This window comes from Raphanus sativus, unplaced genomic scaffold, assembly GCF_000801105.2.
Source record: "Raphanus sativus cultivar WK10039 unplaced genomic scaffold, ASM80110v3 Scaffold0988, whole genome shotgun sequence".
In the NCBI taxonomy this organism is placed as follows: Eukaryota; Viridiplantae; Streptophyta; class Magnoliopsida; order Brassicales; family Brassicaceae; genus Raphanus; species Raphanus sativus.
The window spans coordinates 1-27189 of NW_026616302.1; the positions used below are offsets into that span (position 1 = coordinate 1).

The following is a 27189-nucleotide window of genomic DNA, read 5'->3' on the forward strand; positions in this document are numbered from 1 at the left end:
TTTTGACCAGACCCCTAGAAGCCTAACTAGAGCCATTGTGGGGATATTCAGATCTGATTTGAGTTTACAGTATCAAACTAAATTCTAGATAAGAAAAGTGAATCCGAAAAACTGCAAGTAAATGGAAACCAGCCACAAAAAAATCAACTAGACCATCAAGAAAAAAACCGACAGCTCAAGAATTGAGGAACCTGCATTGTTTAGTCAGTAAGTAATGACAACTAGCTAGTGTAAGAAAAAGAGACTAACCCGTAATACATAGAGTCACCATAAAGAGTCTCCTCACAACAGGTAAAGGAGCACGCACTCATCATCTACTACATCGTTCTGCATCCTTTCATTTCCTGTATCAGCCGCCCTATAAGAAAACATAACATCAGGTTCAACAAATAACAAAAAAAAAAGCAATACTTTACAATAAATGAATAACAACATTGATTCATACATACCCCCAAGACTGTGCAGCCATTGGATCGTCCACCGTTGGCTGAGTGTTTGTACCAGAAGGAAGAATACCACCTTCTCCTCCGACATAGAAAAGCTGAACAGCTTCCTCAAGTTTCCAGCTTGTTGCCTTTCCCATATAAAAAATCAATACTAATGTCAGTAGTTTAACTCAATCTAGTTCTCCTCCATCATAGAGATCCTCTATTACACGAAAAGCCAGATCAGCCGAAAGGAACAAACTAAACTCTTGCAGTCTAATCTAGGGTTTCAAGTTCGACATCCCAAAAGTGTCAACCTTTCGATATTTTTTAAATCTAAAGCTGAAGTCAGAAACTCAAATCAAAGGATATAAGCTGTAACTGAGACCAATCACATCATCAGTTTGACTAGAGGGAAGAAACAGACAAATCTAATAACGAACCTCTAAGAACTGGCGAGCAGTTTCAGATGTCTGACCGACAGCGATCTCAAGGAAAGAAGAGACTAATCTCTGCTGATCACTGGAGAGAGCATTCCCTCCATTACTGCTCAAATCCGACAAACAAACCAAACCTGAAGAATTAAAAAATCTAAATATGTGAGAGAAAACACCAAAAAAAAGGCCAACTTTTTTCGAATGATCTGAAGAAAAATAAGAAAAAATCCGTGAATCAATACTAAAAGAATCGAACTTTCTAATGAAGATGAATCTGTAGAGTCGAACCCCAGCGAGAGGAGGAGGAGGTGGTGGTGAAGGGAAGAGATACTTTTACATCTCACTGCCACAAATATTTACACGCATATATATCTCTCTCTACTGTATCGGAGGATTTGTCGCCGGTTAAAAGACGATTTTAGCCCTACAAGTCAAGTTATTTTTGAAGGTGAGTGTGGGGGTTGCTTGTGACATTTTCCCAAACGTCATACGCATGTGAAATTGGCCCATCATTAAATGTAACTATCAAGTTCATTCCCCACGTTATTAGTCTTTAATCATATCATTAGCTTGTAGTATACTTAATACCTCAATTATATTTTAATGCACTTTATAATGATTAAAATGAATTTCGAGAAAAATATATTTTATTAAATTTTATTGGTTTAAAATTATGAAAATAGATAATCACAAAATTTATATAATTATAGTTAAAACTAAATATTTATTTAATATGTGTAAAAATTCTAAATATGCATTATTTTGAAATAGAAAGAGCATAAGCAAAGAAAAAAAGTGAAATCTTTTTACTGCACAACATATAAATCAAACCTTTTTGTGTATATATGTGTATTCGATAACGTGTTAATTTTTTGCTTCATTTATCCAAAGAATATTATCACTACAAAGAATATTTAACCAAGTGGTCTTGGCCTAGTGGTAAAGGGGCTCCGGCTGGAGTTTCCGCCCTGGGTTCGATTCCACTTGGCCACCCGGAGCGCCTTAAGTGGTAAGAAAACGCGGATCTTGCGGGCCTCGTGGTGATTAGTCCTTGGGCCTAGAAAGCCTTTGGGATCACACCACGGTTATCAAAAAAAAAAAAAAAAAGAATATTATCACTACAAAGGAAAAAACAAGGGGCCAATTTGGCTGGAAAGTAAATAAAAGAAACTGTGTTATCTTTTGTGTCCTGTTCTGAGAGTGTGTATCATCAATAATGAACGAAGCCCTTATGCTGGTTTTGATCTCTCACGTCGTGGGATTCGCAACCATGATTTCATTGACTCATACACCGTGAATCCAATTGCAACGGATAAAACAATCTAACAAAATGGAAACAGATTGAGTTTTCTTGGAGTCATTCTCTTAAAACACTTGAAAGTTGAAAACTTTGTATCGGATTTACCTTAATGTAGTTGATGTTTAGACCAGCAAAACAACTGTATCCAACCCTGAGTTCGAACAATCGTGTTAAGCCCATCAAATGTGTTCTTGTAACGTTTGTTGCTGCCATATCACTCGGTCATATATAGGCTGCAGATTCTCCACCTGTTGTCACACGAGAAACCAAATAGATTTTGAAATGATTGCAAAGTTTGAATCTCGTTTCTAGTTTGATTATTTTTATCTGCATTTGCCTCCTGACAACATCTAATGTGTAAGTCAAAGTCTGGCCAAATAAACCAGCTAAAGCTCACAAGGTAGATGCATTCGAACAGAGTTTTGATGGAACATGTCTTTTTAGTTCTTCATATATGTAGAACTTAAGGCCCGTCGTATGGAAGGATGCCGATCAGCGTTGGCCCTGCAAAATTTTGTGACAGTCTACCTATGCCTCGATAAAGCCCACGTGGTCCCCCTTCTTTATAAGCCATTGTACAGCATCACCTCGGAAACTGTGTCCTGTGTCAGAAACCTTTATCAGCAGAGAAACTAAAAAATATTCGTCAAGTCATTCCCAGTTAACCAAACAATAGAAGCAAGATATTCAAATTCCAGGTACCTGGTAAGCTAGTTTTTAGTACGAGCTAAAATCGAGGGGATATGTGCACAAAACTGTTGTTCCACCTCCAGCTGAACCAGCCACTAAGATCAACAAAGGACCATAACCTAAAGGAAGGTTGTTTTCCAAAATCCGGCCACGATACACTTCATAAGTCATGTAAATGAAGGGCGGCATAAGGAATAATCCTCCTCTGCAAGAGTTATGTAAAGAACAAGAGATTTAGTGCAGTGAGCTAGCCCAAACACAAAGACTTATAAAACCCACAAAGGTACCTACTTGTAGAATCCGAGAGTAAGACCTTCTTTAGTGAGTGGGACAAACCAAGGGACCTATAGTCGTTAGTTCTAGTCTGGTGTTGAAACCAGAGGTATACACAATCATTAGATGGTGAAAACTCAATGCATATATATATATATAATCAGAGCCATTGAATAAGATGAGAGATTCTTCAATAAAAGAACACGGCCTCTGTTGCAGGTTACAGCAAATATTCATTAACTGCGACGATCAACCAAACCAGAAGATCAAATCATGCAGATAGTCCAACCGCATAAGAATCAAACTAATCTTCAAAATTTGACAGATCGAGATACAATTCCACAGAACCTACGAAAAATCCTGTCAATATCGATTCAGATCCAAACGAACCAATCAAGTAGTTATCTAGGAGAAGATTCAGGGGGACTTTAATGAAGGCTGGCTATAAAATTTCTGAGAGGAGGAGAAATGATGAAGAAGAAAGGTCATTTTGATTCAAAGTTCGTCTCTGCTAGTGCTCTGCTCTGTTTACGTACTGGGTCGCGCAGTGCATTTTCCCTCTTTTTTAACTCTTTTTTACGAGGTGAAGTAAGTATATTCCATGCGCACCGAAAACGACGTTTGTATACAACGTGACACTCTTTCATTAGACCATACTGATACATTTGTTGGCCTGGCCCATTACCAATAAGGCCCTGTTTTTTACTTGATTCGAATATCCAAAAAGTATCAAATTTGGTATAACAAGACAAATACAACAAATAATTAAAAAAAATTATCCAAACGAATTGCATTTGCATGCATGTTACGCAAACTTACTTATCCAAAACAAAGATTTGTGAATCTCGACTAAATAAAACTTTGCGAATCTTCTGATTTGTGAATTGTAAAGATGTAAAAAAAACAAAAAACAATATTTTTTTAATCTTTCATAAATCCTATTTTTACTTTAAAAGAAGAAAATTTAATTATTTTATCAATAAAATTTTGGTTTATATACAAATCAGAGTTTGGTCGGTTCAATGGTTTACCGATTCCCAAATTTTTTACGATTAGATAAAAGTTTTTAACTAGTTCAAATTTAATTGGATTTTGATCCGGATTGTGGTTTAATCCATTCCAATTGTCGGTTTGGTCCGAGTGTAAAAACACTGATATATACTAATCTTAACAGAACGTTATACATACTAAAACAATTTGTTTGACATACTCGAGAGAGCGACGAGATATATATCTTGTGTTAAAGCGTGAAGAGACCAGAAACGTTGATCAAGGTCACAAGTGTTCGGAAAAGAAAAGTTGATCAAGGTCACCACTATTTGCTACAGCCTTAAATTCAGCGGAATCTCTCCTCCCGACTTTCACCGCCAGTTTGGACCTCAGATCGTTGTTATATGTGATTAGTCCTTTATCTGGATCAGTCATTTGCTACAGCCTTACATTTGTTGTCATTTGTCATATGTCGGAAAATGGAATATGTGATCACTGATCAGTCCCTAGATCAACTCGCCATTAACACTAATGAGCGACGAATACCCTTTGCGGTGCACCCATATGAAGACAAATGTTCGGAGAAATATGTGATCAGTCCTTTATCTAGAGTTTTAAGAATCGGTCCTCTAATTCAAGTGACAAGTTTTCATATTTAGTGTTTTATATTTTTTTAGAAAATAAATAATGACATAACTAAAAAATATTAAAATATACTTAGTATGTTATATTAGTTATAACTGGCTTCTTTTGTGCATCTTCACCGTTAATGAAATCGCATCACACTCGGTCTCTCTCTATTCCGTACGTAAAACATGAGAATGAATTTTCTTCTTTTTCTTTTCTGATAATAAAAACTCATTATATTTTCTTGTTAGGGAATATCTATCAAGAATGATATTTGAGAAGTTTGTTGTCGAGTTCATCTACACAATCCAAAATTGGATTAATTATTACTTTGGATTTGGTCAATTGTCAACTTGTTAACTTGTATTATAAACTAAAAGAAAGTAAGAAAACGAGGAAGAAAGAACATCATATTAATTAGTAAGCGATTAGTTTAATCTTATAATAATGTAGATTTGGAGTTAGGATCTGAAGACCTCTTGCCAGCAATTATTTAGTACGATTAGTTTGAAAGGAATAATTGACTACAAGAAAATTCAAAGTCAAAATTTGAAGAACACTATATAAAACAATGATCAGAAGTTTTTAATTAGAGAAACAAAATTAAGTTCCTAGCCATACTTACAAAACAAACCTCAGCACAGACGAATGATATGTTCGATAACAAAACGTTCTGAATCTGACTGGTGGAATATTTCTAATCTCTAGTATACGTAGTATAAATGTTTAAAAGAATTGTTTTGGTTATATATGTTATCAAAATGTGTTTACTTTTTCCGGTACAATTTCATTTACAATTCTACGCCATCATTATAAAATACATCATTTTCTGATCAGTGATCACTATACCCATGTTTATGCTTACGGTCAAATTTTATTCATTGAGCAGTAGTTTTGTTTGGATTGCTAATATGTGTAAGGACAATGGTAGATAGAGATCAAACACAAAAAACATCACAATATTTGAATCCAAATGGAAGTGTCTTTTAAATTTTAAGGGGTTTCGATTAATAATTTTCTTTTTATATACATCAAGAGTTAAAACTTTGAGGATACGTTAAAATTTTACATGTAGACTCTAAATTCTGTGTTATACATTGTTTGGGTTTTTCTTTTGATTATTTCTTAAAATTTTATCAGAAGCATCTCAAAACGTCTGAATGTAAAAAAAAACCGTAAAAGAGATAAAAACTAGATATTATGTCAGTGGAAACCTAGGACCATTAGTTTCACACCAATACGTGTCAGCCACCACAAATGTATAGAACTTTAATTACGTGATGGTGGTCTAATGGGAGACGGGATTTGGGTTACTAAACAATATGGATTTGAAACCATCAATACACTCCATCATTACATTCCATCATGTGGTCACAAATACGGATCTATGTTTACGGCTTATTTGAATGTTCAGATAAATAATCTATATGTGTGGGATACACTTCCTTTTGAAAATTAGCCTGTCTGAAATACCCCGATTTTTTAAAAATTTGTCAGCCACCACAAATATATAGAACTATAGATGCATGCATATGTAGTACATATGAATGTGTTTGTCTCGAGCTTTCATTTTTAATTGTTTTTATGAAAAGGTCAACTCAATTTTGTTCGTCTAGTAAGCTCCAGACTGTCTTCCCAAAAGAGGAGGGAAAAGAATCCCAAAAAGAGGAAGGCAAAGAAGAACAAGTTAAGAAGCAACCTCATCACCACTTGTTGCGGTTATGGTATGGACAATTCCTGATGACACTAGCCCTATCAAAGATGCTCTCGCTGCATTTCCAAAGTCAAAAAATCAGTTTTCAAAATTTCGCGTACCATTTAACTATGTACTAGATTTTGACCCGCGCTTTTAAAGCGCGAGATATTTACAATGAAAAATTTCACTAATAATTTAACAAATATTTTGGTTATTTTTAAAGAGTGTGTATTTAAAATACTTTTGCATTTAAATCAGTATTTTTAAATTCAACCCGATTGTGATTATACCGGTTAATCCGGAGATCTGACAATTCAATTTATGTTTTTAAAATATTCATATTAAAAAATCACTAAAATCCGAGACTAACCGATTGAACTGATGGATGACCATATGTAATCTAATTGGATTTAAATTGTAATAGTTTCATAATTTGTAATCTTATAATCGAAATTTTAAAGTTCACTATTTTGCAATTTATGAAATTATGACGTTTCTACAAAATTTTAAAGAGAAAATGATAGATATAAAATAACTAAGATTATTATTGTATTATTTGGAAGCATTTATAGTAGTATAAAAAATATATTGTTTGGAAACATTGATAGTAGTATAAAGAAATAAGTATATTGTTTGGAAACATAGATAGTAGTATAAAGAAAGGAACATTAGTGACTTAATGTATGTTTAACTATAAAGTATAAAGGTGTATTTAATTTAAAAACTTACAAAATAAATGTTAGGTCCAACAAAATGTTTCTGTTTTAATAGGATAGATATTAAACTATATGGCGTGGTCAACTCAGGCCATTCTCCATAATCTAAACCTAATTCGGATACATTATTAAGTTTTCTTTTGATTAACATGTTAAAGTGATTGAAGAGTAGAAAATGTAGAGGATGCAATCGAATACTCCGAGTGTATATGACTCTTCTCTTAAAAACAAATATATATCTTAATGATCGTAAAAATTTAATCTGAGTTTAAAGAAGTGTTGAATTTAAAATAAAATATAATTCATTATCAAAGTAAATTATTACAGTTTAGTATTCAACATAAAAATAATTATAATTTCAAATAGTTTAATCTTAAGATAAATTATTATTTTGTTTGTTTGTTTCAATATCAAGCAAAATAATAAAAACTATATGTAACGTATTTGAAAAAGTCAGAAGGGTACTTCCACGCGCTCCCGCAGCTAAAAGGGACCGCACTTGATTATTTGCCTTGTATATATATTGAGAGCAAGCTCCTCTCATTTCCACATCTTCAATTCATCAAATCACTTACCAGTTAGCTCTTTGCAAAATTTGTTTATTACTTCGGAAAGTGAGAAAGCTTCTTGTTGTAACAATACTATGGCGATCTTCAAGATTCTTGTGTTGTTATTAAGCTTGTTTTGTTTCTGTCAAGCACAACTCTCTCCTACTTTCTACGACCAAAGTTGCCCTAACGCTCTATCAACCATCCGATCCTCAATCCGAACTGCCATCAGCCGTGAACGTAGAATGGCTGCTTCTCTCATCCGTCTCCATTTCCACGACTGCTTCGTTAATGTATGTATATTATTAACATATGATCTAACATGTATATATATGTGTCATGTGTGTGTTCATGTTCATAGACCGGTCTAAAATTTGTGTCTTTTTTCTAGGGTTGTGATGCATCAGTCATGCTCGTGGCAACTCCTACCATGGAGAGTGAGAGAGATGCAGTGCCAAACTTTCAATCAGCGAGAGGGTTTGAAGTTATCGATCAAGCCAAATCTGCTGTTGAGAGAGTGTGTCCTGGTGTCGTTTCTTGCGCTGATATCATTGCCGTTGCCGCTAGAGACGCTTCTGAATACGTAAGTCCTTAAGAATATCTGTCACTCGATCACAAACACATATATGTTCATTAAGTGTCGTGCGTTGTTAAATTTGAGGAAAACACATGCACTGCTACTATTTATAACAGTTAAATATAAAAGGCAACGCATAAACAATATATTGGACTACAACAGTTTACTTCGATTTCTCCTAAATTTAACTAAATCTTAAATAATGTAAACTTTGGAATCATCAATAGGTCGGAGGTCCAAGATATGCAGTGAAGGTTGGCCGGAGAGATTCCACCGCTGCGTTCAGAGCTATCGCTGACAGTGGCGATCTCCCCAGTTTCAAGGCAAGTCTCGACGAACTCTCTGATCTCTTCCTTCGAAAAGGTCTCAACACTAGAGACCTTGTCGCTCTCTCAGGTCAGTCCCAATAAAAAAAAACTTATTTGTTATCGATTTTTCTCCTTAATAGCTTGCTTTTGACACACGTGATGAACCCTATGTACAGGAGCTCATACATTAGGGCAGGCTCAATGCGTAACGTTCAAGGAAAGGCTGTACGACAACTCGAGTGACATCGACGCCGGATTCTCCAGCACCCGTAAGCGTCGCTGTCCGGTCAACGGTGGGGATACGAATCTAGCACCTCTAGATCTAGTGACACCAAACTCGTTCGACAATAACTATTACAGAAACTTGATGCAGAAGAAAGGACTCTTGGCGTCTGATCAAGTTTTGTTCGGAACCGGGGCTTCCGCGGACAGTATTGTGTCGGAATATAGCAGAAACCCTTCTAGATTTGCGTCTGATTTTGGAGATGCAATGATCAAAATGGGAGATATTCAGACGCTCACCGGCTCAGCTGGACAAATTCGAAGGATCTGCACTGCTGTTAATTAAAAAGAGATTGATTACCACCCTTCTCCAAGAAAGTCTCGAGACTTGTAATTCATGTTGTTATTTTTAAATTTACTCATTCAGTTTGCTTCATTGTTGTAATTGTATGTAACTTATTTCTGCATTGATTTGTTTGTCGTTTGAATATTATTAAAATAATAGTAATTCATGTTGTTCATATTTTACATGGTTTTGATTTTATAAAACTAAACCAACCAAATTTCATTATTTTTCTTTTAAAACTGAAGTTTCTTTAATTTGATAATAAACCTGAAAAAATGGAATTGAAATCAAATTCCTTATAATTTTGATTGAATTATAACTATGGTTTACATTATTAAGAACATCAATATATTCATGTACGTAGTATTCAAACAAAAATAAGATAAATATTCTTACTACATAATTAAAATTTAGTTTAGAAAATAAACTAATCAATAAATGAGAGGTAAACATTATTTAGGTTTTCATGAGATTTTAAATATTTTCAAAAAAAAAATATTTTGGTAACAAAAAAAAAATATTTCAAATAAGACTCAAAATTCCTTCTTTTTTTTTTTTTGTTAATTGTGAGATATCTTTTGAGAATTCACGAGAGGTGTTATAAAAATTTAAAGTTTATTTCCAGCTAACACTGGCTTTTCCACGAATGCGACACGCGGATCAATAGTTACAACGTCGCGTGTCGGTCACCACAACTCTTCCCCTTGGAAAGAATCACCGGCTATTTCCAGTGACTTCATAAATATGCCCTCTATTGCTTCCACGTCATCCTCGGTATTTCCCCGTCACGGGTCGTTCTCAAATCTAATTTTCTGGAACACTATAAAAACAGGAAAAAGCAAAAGCAAAAAAAGAACTAAACAAGGAAGGAAGGAGAAAGAGAGAGGATAAAGCGATTCGATCGATTCTCTTTTCGTTCATCGAAGCTAAACCCATCAACGAATCCAAACTACATTGATTCCTAAGCGATGAGAACCGGCGGCGGCTTGTATCTGATGCACTCTCTGTCCTCTCCGTCGTCGTCGTCTTCTTCTTCGCTTAATCTGAAGGAGGCAACGAATTGGTGGTGGGACGTGAACGAATCTCCGGTCTGGCAGGACCGTATCTTCCACATCCTCGCTGTTCTATACGCAATCGTTTCCGTCATTGCCGTGGTACCTGTACCACCTCTTTGAGCTTTTCGGTTTGATTTTGTGGTTCAAATTAATTGATCAAAGCTCCCTTCTTTATTATAGATTCAATTGGTGAGAATACAATTGAGAGTTCCAGAGTACGGATGGACGACGCAGAAAGTCTTTCACTTTCTCAATTTCCTCGTGAACGGAGGTCTGTGTGTGTAGCTAGCTAGCTGCAAATACATGATTATTTTTTGTCGTCTTGTGTTGATTTTTTGTCTTTGTAGTTCGAGCTCTAGTGTTTGTCTTCAGGCGTGATGCGCAGAACATGCAGCCAGAGGTTTTGGTCTCTTCTTCATTCACTTATTGTTGATTAAACCACCTCTGATTGATGGGTCTAATTTTGCTTGTTGTAGATTCTACAGCATATCTTGCTTGACATTCCAAGTCTTGTTTTCTTCACTACGTATGCTCTTCTCGTCCTCTTTTGGGCTGAGATATACTACCAGGTTGGTAGAGACTGATTTTTGGTTTAATTAGTGTTTACTATGGTTCGTTGTTAGTTTTGATGTTTACTCTGTCCTAACCCAACAGGCACGTGCTGTATCAACTGATGGACTGAGGCCAAGTTTCTTCACTATTAATGCTCTTGTATATGTAGTTCAGGTGAGGCCTTTGTAATCCTGTGAAATTTTTTAACCTTCAACTTAGTGGAGCCATCAGGCCTGAGGATACATTGTGTATGATTGATGTGGCTTCCCCAGCTTTATTCTTTCGTGTGTGATTTCAGATTGCTCTTTGGTTGGTATTGTGGTGGAAGCCTGTTCACGTTATGGTAATCATTTCCAAGATGTTCTTTGCAGGTAATAGCTTGAAGTGGTATTCATCCTTTGCGCACACAGATTGGTTGTATTCGTTTTTTTTTGTACTCTACATCTCACCTCTTGTGAATGTATATTGCAGGTGTGTCATTGTTCGCAGCCCTTGGATTTTTATTATATGGAGGAAGGTAATAAGTCGTTTCTCACTTGCATATGGTAGCTAAGTTTATATTCTTGTTAACCTGCTGCCACTGCTGTGGAGGCAGTGGCGCATCTGAGCTTGATTTCATTGTTGATTACAAAAACTATCTCCTTGCAGGCTTTTCCTAATGCTGCAACGGTTTCCAGTAGAATCCAAAGGGAGGCGCAAGAAGCTGCAAGAGGTTAAACTTGAATTTTCAAACTAAAATGTTTCCTATTTCCGTTTCTTGGAACTTTTACCTATTGTATTTGCTGTTATCTGTATGACAGGTCGGTTACGTGACATCCATATGCTTTACCTGTTTCCTCATCAGGTGTATCATGGTAAGCATATTAGTGATTCTAGTGATCAAATTTTGAAGCCTACAGCTAAGCAGAGCTTTTATTTTATTAATGGTGTAGATGTGCTTTAATGCGTTCGACGATGCAGCAGATCTTGATGTCTTGGATCACCCAATCCTAAACTTCATATATTACCTGGTAAGCTCTCTGATCAACCTCTTGGACTGCCATATATATATAGTGGATCATGGATCTTAAAATGGAAGTATAAAACTTCTTTTGAGAATCTCTAACAGAAGTTGTGTTATCTGGTTTAAATTACAGTTGGTGGAGATATTGCCTTCTACTCTGGTCCTCTTTATCCTAAGGAAGCTTCCACCAAAACGTGGTATCACACAGTACCATCAGATTCAGTGAACTGAGATTGTGTCCCATGGAGATGGATGCAAACAATCGAAACACCTGAGGTAATACAATAATATAAAGAGGAGCATGTCAAACAGCTGAAAATTGTGGAAAGTTAAATCTCTTGTTTTTTAAGCAGGAGTTAGATCGTTGGGGGGAGTTCTTATTGCTCTTCATAGATATATAATTTGTACATGTAAAAGGATTGAAGAATGATCAGTTGTGATTTCTTCTTAGACTAAATGAATATGGTTAACTAGTAGTATAGTCTCTCTTCTTCTTAACTAATTCAAAGTAGTTAGTTCATACCTTTCAGTGGTTTAATTGAGATTTCTAACTTTGTGTTATGAGACAAAGGAATTGAGATTTCTAACTTTGTGTTATGCGAAGAAGGAATGGTTTGTGTTTAAAATTTAATGATCATTGGTATTTATGGATCATGGTTGCCAGGTTCGTCGAGTGTTTGCTTTTAAGAAAAGAACAGATGCAATTGATCGCTTTTGACTGGTTGTTGGTTATCTTGCTACCATTCTTTTCCTCTCTGTTTCACCCAATTGAAGCTTAGGTGAAATCTTCACGTACACATAACAAATTGTTCTCCCTTGCCTGGATGTTAATTAGTTTGAAGTTTATTTGTTTGCATCGCAACTTATTTTTACCTATTTTATGGCAATTTTGAAGCATGTAGAACTTACGAAATTAGTGGTATATAACGGTTTAAGTTGATAAATTTGAGATTACAGGAAGAATTAAGAATCATCTTTCCAAATTTTATTATTTCGTCAATTGATCAAAATTCGATAGTTCTAATTAAAGCTTACAACAAAGCTCAGAGGCAAAGGAAGACGCAACCAGTAGAAACCGTGAGAATTGTAGGGTATTATTTTGTTACGTGCTGCTAAGATTAGTAAGCACACATGCAATCGAGACGTCTTCCTCTTTAAACTCTCACACGTCCTCGGATCAATAAAAAAACAAAACTTACCGATCCAAGGACTCATAAGAAGCCTCCATCGCTTTTCTCAAGAAAATGACGGTGTGATATAGCACAAGGATAAAACTATCTATTTAAGACGAGAGAGAAGCACCACCGTCATGTGGAGCCGACCGAAGTTGGCTTCTTCTGCTTTTTCTTGTGAATCTTACGTTAAAGTGACGTGGTTGCTCAGCAATCTTTTTGCGGCTCACGTGTAATATACAAGGTTTTAAACAAAATGAAATAAATATGAGTACTCATCCGTTACATTTTAGGCCCTTTCATTTTATAAAAAGAATCTTTTATGTTTTGTCCAAAAAACATGAATCTTTTATGTTTTAATTTTAACATCTACTTAATTATTAAGATTACAGAATCACAGGACCAATTTAATTACTGCTGTGTTTTATTATGATTTGGTTTGATAACATATACTGTAGATCCTTTTTGGACCAGTTAGGTTTATTACTACCTTTTTACAAAACCTAGGTTTATCAAATCAAAAGTAGTTTGTCAACTTTTAAAAACCGAGAAAAAGCAAATTTCAAAGTAGTTTAAAAGCAAAAGAGTAAGATAAAACGTTTTGTTAATTAATCACTAAGATCTAACAAATGTACAAAGAAATCATTAAAAACACACTTAATCACGCACCAAGTCATTGTCTTAACTCATCTCTACTTTTAGTACAGCTGTTTCTTTTTGGTCCGTTTTGTCTGCATGAACACTAACCTAATAAAGAGGGAGTTCTTTTGAACTTATTGCCATCGAAGGACTCTTTACGAGTCCTGATTCTGAAAACATGGCGAAGGGCTCGCTTCCTCCTTTATTCACACTTCAGGACACACTTCTCTCCTATATAAACCTTAGTGTCATTCTTTCTTTCGCCGTCATCACCAACAAACCCTAGCTTCGTCTCTCTCTCCTCCTCATCCTTTGGTTTCTCGATCTCCATGACGATTCTCATCGATCACCACTCTGATCACAATGGTTAGTGACTCTTTTGTTTCTCCTTTTCCTATTCTTGTCTGCTCATAAGATCTTCCGGTGGATATTTCAGATAAAATTTAAGAGCTTCTCTTTTTTTTGTGTGTGGGTTTGTTTGGATTATGCTTTGGGATCTTGGATCCATTTTGATGATTGAGTTTTGCCTTTATGAAGATGCAGGGGATGATATCGTAGAGAAGAATGTAACAGAGGAAGAAACAGAGTTGGTGTTAGATGGAGGTTTTGTGGCTCCTCACACCAACTCTTTTGGTCACACCTTCAGGTAGTTTCTCTCTTGGAATATTTTCATAATTTTTATTATTACATAGGTCAATATATTGCAATATTGAAACTTCTTGTTGTCATATTAAAAAAAAAAAGAGATTATGATGCTCAAAGTGAGAGGAGAAGAAGCGTGGAGGAGTTCTACAAAACCAATCATATTGGCCAAACAGTTGACTTTGTTAGGAGGATGAGAGAGGAATACGGGAAGCTAAACCGAACCGAGATGAGCATTTGGGAATGCTGTGAGCTTCTCAATGAGTTTGTCGACGAGAGTGATCCTGATTTGGACGAGCCTCAGATCGAACATTTGCTTCAGACTGCTGAAGCTATCAGAAAAGATTACCCTGATGAAGACTGGCTCCATCTGACCGGTCTTATCCATGGTAACTTCTATATATTGATAGTATATTAAACCAACGTTTTGTAATGATTTTGTTTTTGGTGTGTGTCTATGTGAATCAGATCTTGGAAAAGTTCTTCTCCACCCTTCATTTGGTGAGCTGCCTCAATGGGCTGTTGTTGGTGATACTTATCCAGTGGGATGTGCTTTTGATGAGTCCATTGTTCACCACAAGGTATTATAAGAGAGATCCCCTTAATACACTTTGAAAACTTTTGAAAACTGATTCCATGTTTTCTTGATGCAGTACTTCAAGGAGAATCCAGACTTCAACAACCCGAGTTACAACACCGAGCACGGGATATATAAAGAAGGCTGTGGGCTTGACAACGTGTTCATGTCTTGGGGACATGATGATTACATGTACCTTGTAAGCAAACAAACTACAGTCTCAACACTTGTTTACGTTTATTATAAGAATCTTTGTTTGATGCAGTCGCTCTGTTTCACAGGTTGCCAAGGCGAACAAAACTACATTACCATCGGCTGGCCTTTTCATTATCAGATACCACTCGTTCTACGGTATATATGACATACAGTCTGATTTTTTAAAAAATTTAAGAAGTGTAAGATTATACAGCTACTGGTTCTTATCCATGTTTTGTGTGTGTGTGTGTGTGTGTGTGTGTGTTGATAGCGCTTCACAAATCAGAAGCATACAAGCATTTGATGAACGATGAAGACAGAGAGAACATGAAGTGGCTGAAAGTATTCAACAAGTATGATCTCTACAGCAAAAGCAAAGTCCGTATAAACGTGGAGGAAGTGAAACCATACTATCTCTCCCTTATCAACAAGGTTTGTATATCTATATACAAAATGTAAATTCTAATTTTCATATTTACAATTTTGAAACAAACTTTAATTTATTGTTTTGGAGACCTAACCGGGCGGTTGTTTATTGGTTGCAGTACTTTCCGGCAAAGTTAAAATGGTGAAAATCACAAGCAAGAGGTGGGCTTTCTAATAAACTGGATGTGATGAATGTGACTTCAGATATGTGTAAACATATAAGGCAGATATGCCTTGATGAATAAAACATAGTGTTGGTTTCATTTGTACTTTAATTTCATTTCCAAATGGTACCATTCCGGTTGAACAAAACCAAAGCCGTATCGAGAACGCCTTTCTCTTGGTTCGTTTGGTGGAGTCATCAATTCCAGTTCATAATGCAAAATAAAAATCAATTTGACTAGGGGAAAAAAAAAGAAGAAGTCGGGTCATTAGTTATTACTTTGAAAAGTAAATTCGATTTCGAAATGTCGCTTTATCAGTCAACAACGGAAAAAAGAACTTTAGGGAGTCAACGATGTTAATATGTGTGGTGAACCTGCTCCTCCCTGATTTGTAGGATTCAATAAAAACTTTCGAATTTTTGAGATCATATATTCGCATATTTCACTCTTCCTATAGTATTGCGACATGGGTCTTCTTCACCATTACTGGTGGGTGATGGTCGTACTTGTTGTCACAGAGCTCTGCTTGTACTCTTCATCCACGTGACCTGGAGGCCTTGCGTGACTTCGACAACGAGCTCGGCCCCAAGCCAGATGGTTGGGACTTCAATTATACTGGAGGTTGCTGTGAATGGGAAGGGATCACATGTTCTTTTTCTACTCTGAGAATCACCAAGCTGAAGCTTGCGAGCAAAAGATTGTCCGGTAAGTTGTCTGAATCCCTTGGACGGCTGCATCAGCTTAGAGCTCTTAACCTCTCCCAAAATTCAATCTTCGGCTCCATCCCTCCCTCTATTTTCAATCTGACAAACCTAAAAACCCTAGATTTGAGCTCTAACGAACTGACTGGCCAAGTCCCTAAGAGCTTGAATCTTCCTTTACTGATATATTTAACTTTTTCCTCAAACAAGTTGAACGGCTCGCTCCCTGTGCATATTTGCCAAAACTCTACTGACCTTAAGCTGATCAGACTCGAGTCCAACGGTTTCACCGGAGATATTCCATCCGGTTTCGAGAAATGCGCTCTGCTCGAACATCTCTTCCTTAGCGGGAACGATCTCACTGGTAACATACCTGAAGATATCTTTCAGCTTCAAAAGTTGAACGTTTTGGAGATTCAAGACAACGGTCTCTCTGGTTCACTCACTCCTGCACTCGGTAACCTCTCCAGCCTCGTTCATCTCGACATCTCATCGAATAGATTCTCCGGCGAAATACCTGACGTGTTCAGCACACTACCCGAGCTAGAGTATGTAACGGCAAAGTCTAATAGATTCAGTGGAGGGATCCCTAAGTCGCTGGCAAATTCACAGAGCTTGATCTCGCTTAACCTAGGGAACAACTCACTGACTGGTCCTTTGTATCTGAACTGTGCTGCGATGACTAACTTGGCCTCGCTTGATCTCGGGTCCAATAACTTCAGTGCCTCTTTCCCTGAATATCTACCGTCTTGCAGTCACCTTCGTTACGTTAACCTAGCGCGTAACCACTTCGACGGGCACGTCCCGGAGAGCTTCAAGGAGTTTCATAGCTTGTCTCATTTATTGCTTTCCAACTGCAGCCTCGTTAACATTTCATCGACGCTTCGAATCCTTCAGCACTGCAAGAACCTGACAACTCTGATCCTCACTTTGAATTTCCGTGGAGAGATGTTGCCTGATGACCCGGGTCTTCATTTCAAGAAGCTGAAGGTGCTTGTTGTAGCAAACTGTAGGCTTACCGGCTCAATGCCAAGATGGTTGAGCAAGAGCACCGACCTAGAGTTGTTGGATATCTCGTGGAATCGTTTAACTGGAGCTATACCGGATTGGATCGGTGGTTTCGACAATCTTTTCTACTTGGATTTGTCAAGAAACTCGCTCACGGGAGAGATCCCCAAAAGATTGACAACTCTGCGTAGCCTCTCAAGCCGAGATGTTTCGGCCGACGAGCCATCTCTAGACTTCCCAATCTTTCAGAAAAGAAACGAAGATGCAAAGTGTCTGCAATACAAGCACTTTTTCAGGTTACCACCAACGCTACAACTCAGCCAAAACAATCTTTCTGGACCCATTTGGGAGGATTTTGGAAAACTGAAGAAACTCCATGTTGCTAATCTGAATGGCAACGGATTATCAGGACCAATCCCTAGCTCGCTTTCGGAAATGACAAGCTTGGAGGTTCTTGATTTGTCCAATAACCGCATTTCCGGTTCGATCCCGGAGTCTCTGCAGAATCTGACGTTCCTCTCCAAGTTCAGCGTCGCTAACAATAGTCTCTCAGGGAGAATCCCTTCTGGTGGTCAGTTTCAAACGTTTCCAGATTCTAGCTACGAGGGAAACCACTTTTTCTGTTACAACTGGACTCAATGTCAAGCAGGTGCGCCACTAGACGAGAGACGACCAAGTACCAGTGAGAGTGACTACTACAGTGATATTGATGACATTGCCATAGATTTTACATATGGAGTTGCTCTTGGGTTTGGTTTATCATTTGTTGTCGTTTGTTTTCTTCACCAACTGTTCTGTTTTTGATTTTCATGCACACAATTATCCGGTTGTGAACTGTTTACGTGTCTGTAAATGATATTGTAGGTTCTTGGACATATCAAGTTAGCTACTGATTTTCATTAGACCAAGTGTCTCAGCAATGATCAAAACCATGTTCAGCTGTTTTGGAAAATCCTCCAAGTTGTGAACTATCTTGAAAAAGTATTTCCTAAACACTTGCATACTCAGTTTTTTACCCATTCTACCATGTCAGAGGTAAACTCAGTTATAAACAACATATGAGCTAAAACCAGAGGTCTATCAAGTCTTAATCGCCTAGAGGAAAACTCAAACCGTAAGCAGTAACATAAAAGCTTTTAGTCTCATTCTCCAATTTTTTCGGTCGTTGATATCTAGCCGACTTTGCGGTACGTGAGTACGGTGAGTGAGAACACACTCGTAGTTGCTAAGAAGTAGGGATGCACCATATATTAGGCCTACCATATATCATCTTCAACATGAAACAGAAAACACATTCTGTAAGAAAATAAAATTATGATAATTACTCACCCCTACTCTCACTCTGATTTCAGGTTGGAGACCTCTTCGTCAAATGGCAAATGATTTAATAAAATATTGGAATTTAGAGCTATAGTCATTTCCAATGGTACATTCAGGTTGAAAATTAGAAGTCTTTGTCACTCATTATAACAATTCTTCTAACTATGCTAACATAATACTAGAGTTAAAGACTTTAAATATCAGAGAACTCCCCTCTAAGAAAATAAAATTATGATAATTACTCTCACCTACCAAGCAAATTACCATGAGATGGTTCTTACTCTGACTCTGATTTTAGATTAGAAACCTCTTAGTCAACGTTTATATATCCATTACCTTTTTTTTGTTTGAAATTTAATTATATTACGAACTTATATTATTAAAACAGAGGTCATCAAAACCTTAACTTCTCATCTAAGAAAATATAAATATGATAATTACTCATTTACCAAGTAAAAGACCATGAAATTGTTCTTACTCTTGACTCTGATTTCATGTTGGAAAGCTCTTATATATCCATTAATTTTTGTGTTCTAAAATTTAATTATATTACTTAACTTATATTAAAATACTACATAATATTCAAATGTTGACTCAAAATAAAGGAAAAATAGCAAATGACTTGTAATTAAAATATTGGAATTTAGAACAAGTCAGATAAGACTAAAAAAACAAATAGTAACATGTCGAGTCAAAAAAAAAGAGAAAAGAAAAAGAAAAGAAAGATATAGTGGCCGCTGTAATCTGTGATCCAACATAGCGCCCCCGAACAGTCTTTCCTTTTTCGTTTCTAGGGTTTCTCTCTCCTCTCTCTCTCTCTCAGTATATAATCTCTCTCTCTCTCCTTCTCTTACCGAATCCAAAATACAGAGTTCCCTGAAAGAGAGGGAAAACAAAAAAAGCCGATCTTTTTTGGTTTCTTTCTCGTGCATCTCCAATACATTCTCACCACCGGAACTCGATTCGAGGTCACCGCGGGAGGATATGGAGGGACGCGCTGCGGAAGATGTGTTTAAGGACTTCAGGGCTCGAAGAGCTGGTCTCATCAAGGCTCTCACTACTGGTTGGTTAATACTTCCATCTCTCTCTCTCTTTCGAATCTGTGTTTCCTTTTCTTCGAATCCAAAAAGCTTGTTTCTTTCTCAAGCATTGATCATAAAGTTGACGCCTTTCTTCGATTCATGCTTTCTTTTCTGTGGGTGCAGATGTACGCAGGTTTTACGACAAGTGTAACCCTGGTGAGTTATATTCGTCACTCATCTTTCACAAAGTGTTTATCTTTCAGAGTTAGTTGAGGTTATATGTCTTCACTCGCCTCCTGTACTTGAATTAGGGATTAGTCTGTGTTGGTAAAATGTATGTTTTTTTTTGCTTCATGTGTGTTTGTTCACTGGTACAGTTGTTGTTGTTGTCAGCGTTCTACTGGTGTAGATCTTTCATTATCTTCCTCTTCGGTGTAGTTTTGGTTTCATGGTTTTTTTTTTTGTGAGTTTCTTCAGGTTTTCTCTATTTGTTTTTTCTTTTCCTTTCCGTAGGGTAATTCTGTTTTTTTTTTTTAATGTGTGCAGCCGAGGAAAACTTGTGTCTCTACGGACTACCAAACGGATCATGGGAGGTTAACCTTCCTGTCGACGAGGTCCCTCCTGAGCTTCCTGAACCAGCTTTAGGAATCAACTTCTCAAGGGACGGTATGTCAGAACAAAACTGGGTTTCTTTGGTTGCAGTTCACTCTGACTCTTGGCTCATCGCTGTTGCCTTTTACTTCGGCGCACGTTTCTCATTTGATAAAAACGAGAGGTTTTTCTTCCTTCTCTGCTTAGTGTTCTATGTTGTTTGGTAACGCTTACATCATGTTAGCTGCTGTGTTCTAGCATCAAACAGTTTGTAAGTTGGTCTTACCTTTTGAGTTTTTAAAAAATTTGTTTCAGGATGAGGCTGTTCAAGATGATAAATGATCTCCCAACCATTTACGAGGTTGTAACTGGCAATGCAAAGCCATCCAAGGATCAATCTGCTAACCACAACGGCAGTAGCAAAAGCAAGTCTAGTGGTGTCAAGGTATATAAAGAAGCCTCCTGTTTAATTCTAAGTCTATCTATCTATCTATGTTAACGGGTTTCTCGCCCTCATGCAGGCTCGCCAATCTGAATCTCAGACTAAGGCTTCAAAGAGATCCCCACCACCACCACCACCACCAAGAGAAGAAAGTGAGAGCGGAGATGATGATGAGGGGGAAGACGAGGATGGACAAGGAGAGTTTTGTGGTGTGTGTGGAGAGAACGATGATGGAGGAGATGAGTTCTGGATATGGTGTGATACTTGTGAGAAATGGTTCCATGGGAAATGCGTGAAGATCACACCTGCAAGGGCGGAGCACATCAAACATTACAAATGCCCCAGTTGCTGCAACACCAACAAGAAACATAGAGCTTGATAAAAGAAGGAGATGATGATGATATAACAGTTGCATTTGATTGTGTAGTCTGAATGTGATTGAAAAAACAGCTTTTACAGTTTAGTAATGTCTCCTTTTTTTTCTTTTTCTTGTTGATTTCAAAATGCTGTGACTAATTTCGTCTTGTGATTCTTAGAAAATTCTTGTCTTTAAAGAGTCTATAGTCTGTTTGACAAAAAAAAAAAGTCTATAGTCTTTGAACCAAAAAAAAAAAGAGTCTATAATCAGTCAATGTCAATTAGTTTTTTTTCTCTCTTCTTGGTATGACTCGACAACGTTGTCTCTTTATGCCTTGATTAAACTCGTTATAAGTTTACATTCTCAAAGGCGTCTCGTGTTCGCTAGTTACTGTGTTGTATAGTAGCCTTCAGATGACTCAGTGCCTCAGGGCTATGAAGGTTTCCATCAAGAGGAGAGAGCAGGAACAAGTCGAAGGCTGTGCAGAGATAAACAGCAACGCAGGAAAGAGCAGGTGCGTGGAGCAGAGTGTTGACAAATGGCACGGCATCAACGTTATCAAGAATGTAACATATTGAACGCATTAACAACACATTAAAAATAAAAAATTTACGCATTAAGAACACATGTATTATAGACCTTATAGATAAGAGAAAAAAACAATATTTTTTAACGTATTAAGAACAAATGTAGAGAAAAAAAGCAATACTTTCTGGTCACACTATATAATTACACAAATACCACTTCCCATTAAAGAGACAACGACTAGTCTTTGTACACTATTACCAATAACCTCTGCATCTTCTTCTTATTCGGCCATGTTCGTTTGTACATCTGGAAGGTGCATCCAGATGATCCATCTGGATGTCTTATTCAGATGCTACATCCGGGTGTTGTTCGTTTGTACATTTGACGGGTGCATCTAGATGAAGCATTCGGATGCAGCTGTGTTCGTTTGTTCTTTTATTTTGAACGTGCATTTGCATCCAGATGTATTTGATGGCAAAATGACTAAAATGGACATGTCTTTTATTTTAACTATAGCTTATTCTTAATTCATGTTTATTATTTTTATATTAATTTTATTAATCCTATAATCTAATTTAAATTATATTTACAAGAATATAATTTTAAAATTATTATTTTAACTTTATTTTTTTGATCAATTTTTGTTTTAACTTTCATGAATTTATTTTCATGAAAACAAGACAATGAAGTCACAAAATAAGTAACATTTTATAAAACATTTAAACTAAAATCCAACAATGATTTGAAGAAAAACTTTTAACTTAATTAAATTTCCAACGTGATTCTCACTTGTTGGAATCGAAAGTCATATAAGCATTACAAAAGTCATTTTAACTTGAAAAACTTTGGAATCGAAGAACTTATTTGATTCTCACCTGTTGGAAATTGAAAGTCATTTTAAGCATTACAAAAGTTATTTGATTCTCACCTGTTGGAATCGAAAAACTTTTAACTTAATTAAATTTCCAACGTTCTTTTAACTTGAAAAGCATATAAGCATTACAAAAGTCATAAACATAACGAGTCTTAAACATGATTCATAAGATTATACTAAACTAAAACATGAACATAAACATCTCTTCATGCATCTCTGCTTTCACCTGTTGCATACTCCAAATAAAGAACTTTGTTCTCATCATCTCCATAAGACAAGAAAGTTTGACGATTTGCAGGATCTTCCTTGAGGTGTTTAATCGAGACTTTGTACAAAGAAGACCACATTCTTATAGCAGACAAGGAGTTCAGAACTTTCATTGCTCTAAGCTGACTACAACTAATCTCAGGATGGTTCTCTATTAGATGATTCTTGTGGGACAGAATCTTGTCGCGTGTCTCAACACTCTCCCTTATCACATCTGCGACTGCTTGTCCTGCTTGTACAAGCTTTGGTTCAGATGCAACATCAGTTTGCTGAAACAAGAAATCAAAAATTCTCAGCTTTGTCCAACACAAGTAAATGCATGATATGAACACAAAAAAGCATTTGATTAAACCGAGATCAAATAAGAGGTTTAGAGGGTAAAGTACTCACATCGGTACCATGAATGGATGCCATTGTTTCTCTTCCAAATAAACTGTAAACATATTTCAAGATCACTACTAAAGACAAACCACTCAAACCAAACTCATATACAGATAGCACAAAAACAAGACAAGTCTAAGTAAACACATTCTTTGCAATGAAAACGCAAGACCAGACTTTCAGACATGAAGCAGAGAAAGCAAACACATTCTCGGAAAAGAGTAAAAAAAAATCTGCAGCTTTCATATCTTACAAAGCACAAAGACAGAATCTGAAGAAAGATGATTCCAGTTTTAACAAATCTTAAACGAGAGACCAACGGTAAAGAACAAGCACACACACCCCTGACCTCTCTAAGGTTCCAAGTTTTTAATCCCTACTCTTCAAATACTAAACCCACAACAACAAAAATGCAGTGATGAGATAACAGACAGATCTGAGATTCAAACACAAACTTTAAACAATTTCTATTTGAGAGACAAAACCATGTAAAAGAGAGAACCCACCACGTAAATGAGACTAAACCAAAATCTATGAACTTTATACAAAATGATGGAAATGAAGAGAAGAGAACCTGACGTAGTTCTCGAAATTGAACGCCGAAACCGTCGAAGGAGAAACGAGAACCGCCGAACAGAGTGGTCTGAGAGAGAGAGCGAGAGAGAGAGAGCGAGAGAAAGACGCTAGAGAGAGAGAGACATGTTGGGGAGAGAGACCTGTTAGAGAGATACACGCTAGAGAGAAGTAGGGTTAGGTGATTGTGTGTAATTTTCAAGTTTAGTTAGGGGTATTTTCGTCATTTGCTATTTTTGACTGAATCAGCTGCATCTGGATACACCATGAAGACTCAGTCAACTTTTTTGAAAAAACTCAGCTGAGTTTTTAAAACTCAGTCAGATGATCCATCTGAATGTACCGATAAAGTGTGTTAAACGAACATCAATATTCACCTTCACCCAGATGGATCAGTTGACTGAGGAAACGAACATGACCGACTTTTACTATTCTCCATTTTACCACACAACTATAAAAAAAGAAACAATAAGGTAAAAAAAAGGAGACATTGGACCTCCAAGTTCCCTCAAGACCAACACGCTCTCTACTCCTCCTTCACCGCCGCCTGTCTCAATGGAAGCCGTCCCCCGTCAGCGTCCACGTGGCAGACCCCAAGGTTCGAAAAACAAACCGAAACCGCCGGTCTACCTCACCTTGGAGCCTCCCATGAGTCCTTACATCCTCCAAGTCCCCTCCGGAAACGACGTCGTCGCCTCCATCGACCGCTTCTGCCGCGAGAGAGGCGTCGGCCTCTGTCTCCTCAGCGGCTCCGGCTCCGTCGCCGACGTCACGCTCCGCCAGCCTCGCCCCGCGGCTCCCGGCTCCACCATCACTTTCCACGGCAAGTTCGACCTCCTCTCCCTCTCCGCCGCTTTCCTCCCTCCTCCCGTCTCCACCTCCTTCGCCGTCTCGCTCGCCGGACCTCAGGGACAGATCGTCGGCGGATTCGTCTCCGGTCCTCTTATCTCCGCCGGACCCGTCTACGTCGTCGCCGCGAGTTTGAACAACCCTTCGTATCACCGGCTACCCGTCGCGGAGGAGAAGGGAGAGAACTCCTCGGGTGAGGCGGAGGCGAAGGAAGGGAAAGGACGGTCGCCGCCGGTCTCTGGAGGAGGAGGTGGAGAGTCTTGCCGCATTGATGATGGCTCTGATGTTGTCTGGGCACCCGCCGCCATACTACACAATCCTTCCCTTTAATGTTTCATAATATCATCATTAAGAATCAATCGTTTGCTAATTAGATTTGTGTATCAGAATCGTGATGCTCTCTCTCAGTCTCAGTCTTTCGGTTTGAAGTTTGACTTATGAATATTATATGATTTACTTTGTCTTCTAGAGATAATTTAAAAGTTTGTCCCTAATGATTGGTTGGTTTTTCTAATTGCCATATAACCTTATTACATTGTTTATTAGATCGATGTCTGGTAGTTGGCTGTAGGTATGATTTTATATTCATTTCTACAACATAAGACATCCTAATGGGCAACGGTTTAGTGGTCTTATTACTACATGATGATGACACATCTCGCAGATTCAACTAATGGCCCAAAAGGTCTCATCCATCACTACTTGGAACATTGCACTTTGTTATGAGAGATTTATCATATCGTATGTTAAGGTGTGACAGCATTTGCATTCTCAAAATAAAGCCATATATATTATGCTAGGGTAGCGTTAAAACCAACTTAATCGGGGCTCAAGCATCACCTTCTGATGCTTGGTCCAGCTGCGTACGAAAAATTCCCACAAGTGAGAGAGCAAACTAAAATCAGAAAGAAGGCGGAGACAAACACGAATGGTGTGGTAGAAGAATGTGAGATACTCCATCTCTTACTGTCAAGAGGGTGCACATCGATCTTGTGGTAGAATGTGTCACAAGTTACCCTGAATGTATTCAAGTTGTGAGCAAGAATAGTCAGAATGCTCTGAACCTTGCCGAGACCGTCGAAAACTCATTACACACACCAAGAATAAAAGACTGGTTAGCATAGAGTCAGAATTACACTGATGTCTCGACAGCCTGCAGCCGCTCAGGACTATAAAATATTTCGAATGAATAAGAAACCCATAAGTAGATCTATTTGCTTATGGATGATTATGTATGGGTAAACAAAGGGATTAATTAAGAAAATGCTAGTGGATGCAGAGCTTTTATGAACATCACGTGGGAATAAATATCCTCAGAATTGGTGTTGGTCAAAGGTCTTTCTTTATTATTTCTCTTACATGTGAAAACTCACCAAAAAAAAAAAGAAAGAAGAAAACTCACCCTTTCCTTTCAAGTCAACTCACTCCATGTGGAGAGTCACATGCTCACTGGTTCTTGCTCCGAAGCTCCCGCCTAAAACCCTCAAGGTCCACATTATTCTTTTGTTTCAAAAATGTATATAAAACTGAATTGCAGCAGGTAACGAGGCCATAATAAAAAAATAAACGAAACAAGAACGTTCGGTTCTTCTCTGTCTATAAAAGTCCACTCACATAACTTCATCAATCTTGCAGAGTTCTATTATTATAAAACCTTTTTAACTTTTTCTTTCCAATGGATCCAAGACTTGAACAAGCAGCTGAATCTGGAAGCATCGATGAGCTATATGCTCTTATTGATGAGAATCCATACATACTTGAGAACATAGAGGCAGTACCATTTGTGACCACTCCCCTCCACGTAGCTGCAGCTTCTGGGAACTTACCATTTGCCAAGGAGATTATGAATCTTAAGCCCTCTTTTGCTAGAAAGCTCAACGCAGGCGGGTACAGTCCGTTGCATCTTGCTGTCAACATGGATCAAGATGAGTTTGTCTGCAGGATGATCTGGCTTGATGGCCATCTTGCCCGCGTTAAAGGGAGAAACGGCATCACACCGTTTCATTTACTAGCGATAAAAGGAGACGCAGATCTTGTAGCAAGGTGCCTTCGTAAATCCCCTGAATGTATCGAAGATGAGAGCGTAGATCGCCAGAATGCTCTGCATCTTGCTGTGATACATAATAGATTCGAAGTTCTCCAAGTCCTCACCGGATGGATCCAGAGAATGACCCAAAGAGACGCTGACTCCATTCAGAGTCGTGTTTTGAATAAAGTGGATATTGACTACAACATGCCTTTGCACCTTGCAGCATCTAAGAATGATCGCCAGGCATGTTTTCTCTTCTTCTTCGGTTAGTTATTTTAAACTACAAACAAAAGCAAGTTCTACCACGTGCAGGGGATAGGCTTCCATTTAAAAGTTAAGTTATAGTTGAATGATTGAACTATGTGAGATTTCTATATAATATGATGGATATCCATTTGTTCAGGCGGTTAAGCTGTTATTGGAATGTCGGTTGGTCAAGCGGAACGAAGTAAATGGTGATGGTTTAACTTTCCTTGATATCTTAAGAAACCAAGAACAGAGAGAGGAGGAAGGTGGAGCAGGCTTAAGAAGCCAGGGACCAGGAGGGGAGGACCTGGATTTGGAACAAGTTTTGTAAAAACCGGGTGTAAAGAGGCGGCTTTCCGTGCCAAGAACGAAGGCAAGGTTTGAGACTTTAAATCCCATTCACTTTCTGGAATTTCTGTT

At 37.6% G+C, this 27189-nt stretch overlaps 8 protein-coding genes and 2 pseudogenes across 11 annotated transcripts; 7 read left to right on the forward strand and 3 right to left on the reverse strand.

Moving 5' to 3' along the window:
* Positions 1 to 282: 282 nt before the first annotated feature.
* LOC130503509 (plant UBX domain-containing protein 7-like) lies at positions 283 to 2375 on the reverse strand. The gene is made up of 5 exons (XM_056998126.1): positions 2268 to 2375; positions 2115 to 2184; positions 869 to 999; positions 450 to 574; positions 283 to 358 (listed from the first exon to the last, which is right to left on the reverse strand). The coding sequence occupies exons 1-5, from the start codon at positions 2373 to 2375 to the stop codon at positions 283 to 285; spliced, it is 510 nt and encodes a 169-aa protein (XP_056854106.1).
* On the reverse strand, positions 1720 to 3677 carry LOC108857746 (mitochondrial carrier protein CoAc1-like; annotated as a pseudogene).
* A 4040-nt stretch (positions 3678 to 7717) lies between these two features.
* Positions 7718 to 9340, forward strand: LOC130503507 (peroxidase 4-like). Its single transcript, XM_056998124.1, has 4 exons — positions 7718 to 7995; positions 8094 to 8285; positions 8507 to 8675; positions 8764 to 9340. Exons 1-4 carry the CDS (start codon positions 7798 to 7800, stop codon positions 9153 to 9155), a joined length of 951 nt encoding a protein of 316 aa, XP_056854104.1. The 5' UTR covers positions 7718 to 7797; the 3' UTR covers positions 9156 to 9340.
* A 653-nt stretch (positions 9341 to 9993) lies between these two features.
* Positions 9994 to 12627, forward strand: LOC130503511 (protein TOM THREE HOMOLOG 1). Of its 3 annotated transcripts, none has more exons than XR_008940847.1 (12): positions 9994 to 10309; positions 10391 to 10481; positions 10558 to 10610; positions 10687 to 10779; positions 10865 to 10936; positions 11061 to 11133; positions 11234 to 11279; positions 11411 to 11474; positions 11563 to 11616; positions 11695 to 11772; positions 11899 to 12041; positions 12430 to 12627. XR_008940847.1 is itself a non-coding variant. In XM_056998129.1 (11 exons), exons 1-11 carry the CDS (start codon positions 10124 to 10126, stop codon positions 11989 to 11991), a joined length of 903 nt encoding a protein of 300 aa, XP_056854109.1. In that variant the 5' UTR covers positions 9995 to 10123; the 3' UTR covers positions 11992 to 12244. The 3 variants fall into 3 exon arrangements, 1 of the variants encoding a protein (XP_056854109.1); XR_008940846.1 differs by lacking the exon at positions 12430 to 12627 and adding an exon at positions 12119 to 12244; XM_056998129.1 differs by lacking the exon at positions 12430 to 12627 and having other exon boundaries at positions 9995 to 10309; positions 11899 to 12244.
* Positions 12628 to 13683: 1056 nt separating this feature from the next.
* LOC130503510 (inositol oxygenase 1) lies at positions 13684 to 15685 on the forward strand. 2 transcript variants are annotated; one of them, XM_056998128.1, is made up of 8 exons: positions 13684 to 13942; positions 14120 to 14222; positions 14321 to 14607; positions 14687 to 14799; positions 14872 to 14994; positions 15077 to 15146; positions 15262 to 15422; positions 15536 to 15685. In XM_056998128.1, exons 1-8 carry the CDS (start codon positions 13906 to 13908, stop codon positions 15560 to 15562), a joined length of 921 nt encoding a protein of 306 aa, XP_056854108.1. In that variant the 5' UTR covers positions 13684 to 13905; the 3' UTR covers positions 15563 to 15685. The 2 variants fall into 2 exon arrangements, with proteins under 2 accessions (XP_056854108.1, XP_056854107.1); XM_056998127.1 differs by having other exon boundaries at positions 13685 to 13942; positions 14114 to 14222.
* Positions 15686 to 16046: 361 nt separating this feature from the next.
* On the forward strand, positions 16047 to 18183 carry LOC108843630 (phytosulfokine receptor 1-like; annotated as a pseudogene).
* A 1174-nt stretch (positions 18184 to 19357) lies between these two features.
* Positions 19358 to 21212, forward strand: LOC130503508 (PHD finger protein ALFIN-LIKE 7-like). Its single transcript, XM_056998125.1, has 5 exons — positions 19358 to 19672; positions 19815 to 19847; positions 20178 to 20406; positions 20538 to 20667; positions 20744 to 21212. The coding sequence occupies exons 1-5, from the start codon at positions 19594 to 19596 to the stop codon at positions 21041 to 21043; spliced, it is 771 nt and encodes a 256-aa protein (XP_056854105.1). The 5' UTR covers positions 19358 to 19593; the 3' UTR covers positions 21044 to 21212.
* A 1281-nt stretch (positions 21213 to 22493) lies between these two features.
* LOC108855227 (uncharacterized) lies at positions 22494 to 23804 on the reverse strand. The gene is made up of 3 exons (XM_018628994.2): positions 23647 to 23804; positions 23082 to 23124; positions 22494 to 22960 (listed from the first exon to the last, which is right to left on the reverse strand). The coding sequence occupies exons 2-3, from the start codon at positions 23103 to 23105 to the stop codon at positions 22631 to 22633; spliced, it is 354 nt and encodes a 117-aa protein (XP_018484496.1). The 5' UTR covers positions 23106 to 23124; positions 23647 to 23804; the 3' UTR covers positions 22494 to 22630.
* A 291-nt stretch (positions 23805 to 24095) lies between these two features.
* Positions 24096 to 24991, forward strand: LOC108855216 (AT-hook motif nuclear-localized protein 28). Its single transcript, XM_018628983.2, has one exon. The coding sequence runs from the start codon at positions 24201 to 24203 to the stop codon at positions 24822 to 24824; it is 624 nt and encodes a 207-aa protein (XP_018484485.1). The 5' UTR covers positions 24096 to 24200; the 3' UTR covers positions 24825 to 24991.
* A 1156-nt stretch (positions 24992 to 26147) lies between these two features.
* Positions 26148 to 27091, forward strand: LOC130503512 (ankyrin repeat-containing protein BDA1-like; the record flags this gene model as incomplete). Its single annotated transcript, XM_056998130.1, has 2 exons — positions 26148 to 26766; positions 26927 to 27091. Coding segments are annotated over exons 1-2 (762 nt in total), but the record flags the coding sequence as incomplete, so codon positions are not given.
* Positions 27092 to 27189: the final 98 nt, after the last annotated feature.